Genomic DNA, 938 nt, shown 5'->3' with positions numbered 1-938 from the left:
TCCCCGGGCCGGCGCGGTTTCTTTGGCAGGGCTGCCGGGGCGAGGGCGGCCGCAGGGGCTGGGCGGGCAGGATTTCACAGTGATCTGCAGAACGGAAAAGAAACAAAATACATTTTTTTTTTTTTTTTCCCCCTCCTTTTCACCCCAGGATCTGTGCCCAAGAACACACGAGAGCGGCTGAGCCCAGGCCTCCATCCTACCCTGGCGCAGGCGATGGTCGCTGCCCCCCAACCTCCGCCCCTGACCGCAGCCGGCCCCGAGCCCGCAGGGATGCTGGAGCCGCCGTCTGCCCCGCACACCCGGGGGGCCGGTACCCGCTGGAACAAATAATACTGACCCGCACAGTCAAGTCAAGTCCTTTTTTCTTTTTTTTTTTTTTTTTTTTTTTTCCTTTTTTCCCCCCTTTTTTTTTTCCATGTGTCCTCATTGCTGACAATAAACACCGCCGGTCTCCAGGCAAAAATGTCGGAAACTCGATGTAGAAAGATCTGCTTTAAAATCTTCAGGCTAAAAAAATAGGCGAGGTGGATGGGGGGTCGCGGGCTGAGGGCACCGACGCCACTTTCCGAGTCCGAGCGGCCGGGAGGGCGCGACGTCGGGGGGCACCGACCCGGTCCCTGCTCTGCCGGGGAGCCCCTGCCCGCACCCCGACTCTTCTTTGGCTGCGGCCGGCGGGGAGCGCGGGGTGGCATCGCGGGGGTCCCCGAGGCGGCGGAGGGGACGTCGCTCCCGCTCCACCGGGCCGGGGAGGGGGATGGAGATAGAGCTTGAAAGAAAAGAGAGCTGGCGGGGGCGGCCGGGGGGGGGCTAAAGGCAGGCGGCCGGGGGCAGCGGGTGCCGGCTGGCGCTGGAGTAGAGGAGCAGCAGCTGCAGGGAGAGCAGGACCCCCAGGGAGGGGGCGAAGGAAGCCCCTCGGCCGCAGTCTGAGGTATCTTCCT

At 63.3% G+C, this 938-nt stretch overlaps 1 protein-coding gene across 2 annotated transcripts in view; it reads right to left on the bottom strand.

Moving 5' to 3' along the window:
• Positions 1-358: 358 nt before the first annotated feature.
• CACNA2D2 (calcium channel, voltage-dependent, alpha 2/delta subunit 2) overlaps positions 359-938 on the bottom strand; it is a 200,840-nt gene continuing 200,260 nt past the window's right edge. For both annotated transcript variants that reach the window (XM_010561578.1, XM_010561579.1), the window contains one exon: positions 359-936. In XM_010561578.1, the coding sequence (XP_010559880.1) occupies positions 808-936 (129 nt within the window). In that variant the 3' untranslated portion in view covers positions 359-807. The remainder of the gene's footprint in view (positions 937-938) is intronic.

This window comes from Haliaeetus leucocephalus, unplaced genomic scaffold (genome assembly GCF_000737465.1).
Source record: "Haliaeetus leucocephalus isolate CR32 unplaced genomic scaffold, Haliaeetus_leucocephalus-4.0 Scaffold148, whole genome shotgun sequence".
NCBI classification, from domain to species: Eukaryota; Metazoa; Chordata; class Aves; order Accipitriformes; family Accipitridae; genus Haliaeetus; species Haliaeetus leucocephalus.
This window is presented reverse-complemented; position numbering and strand designations above follow the sequence as displayed.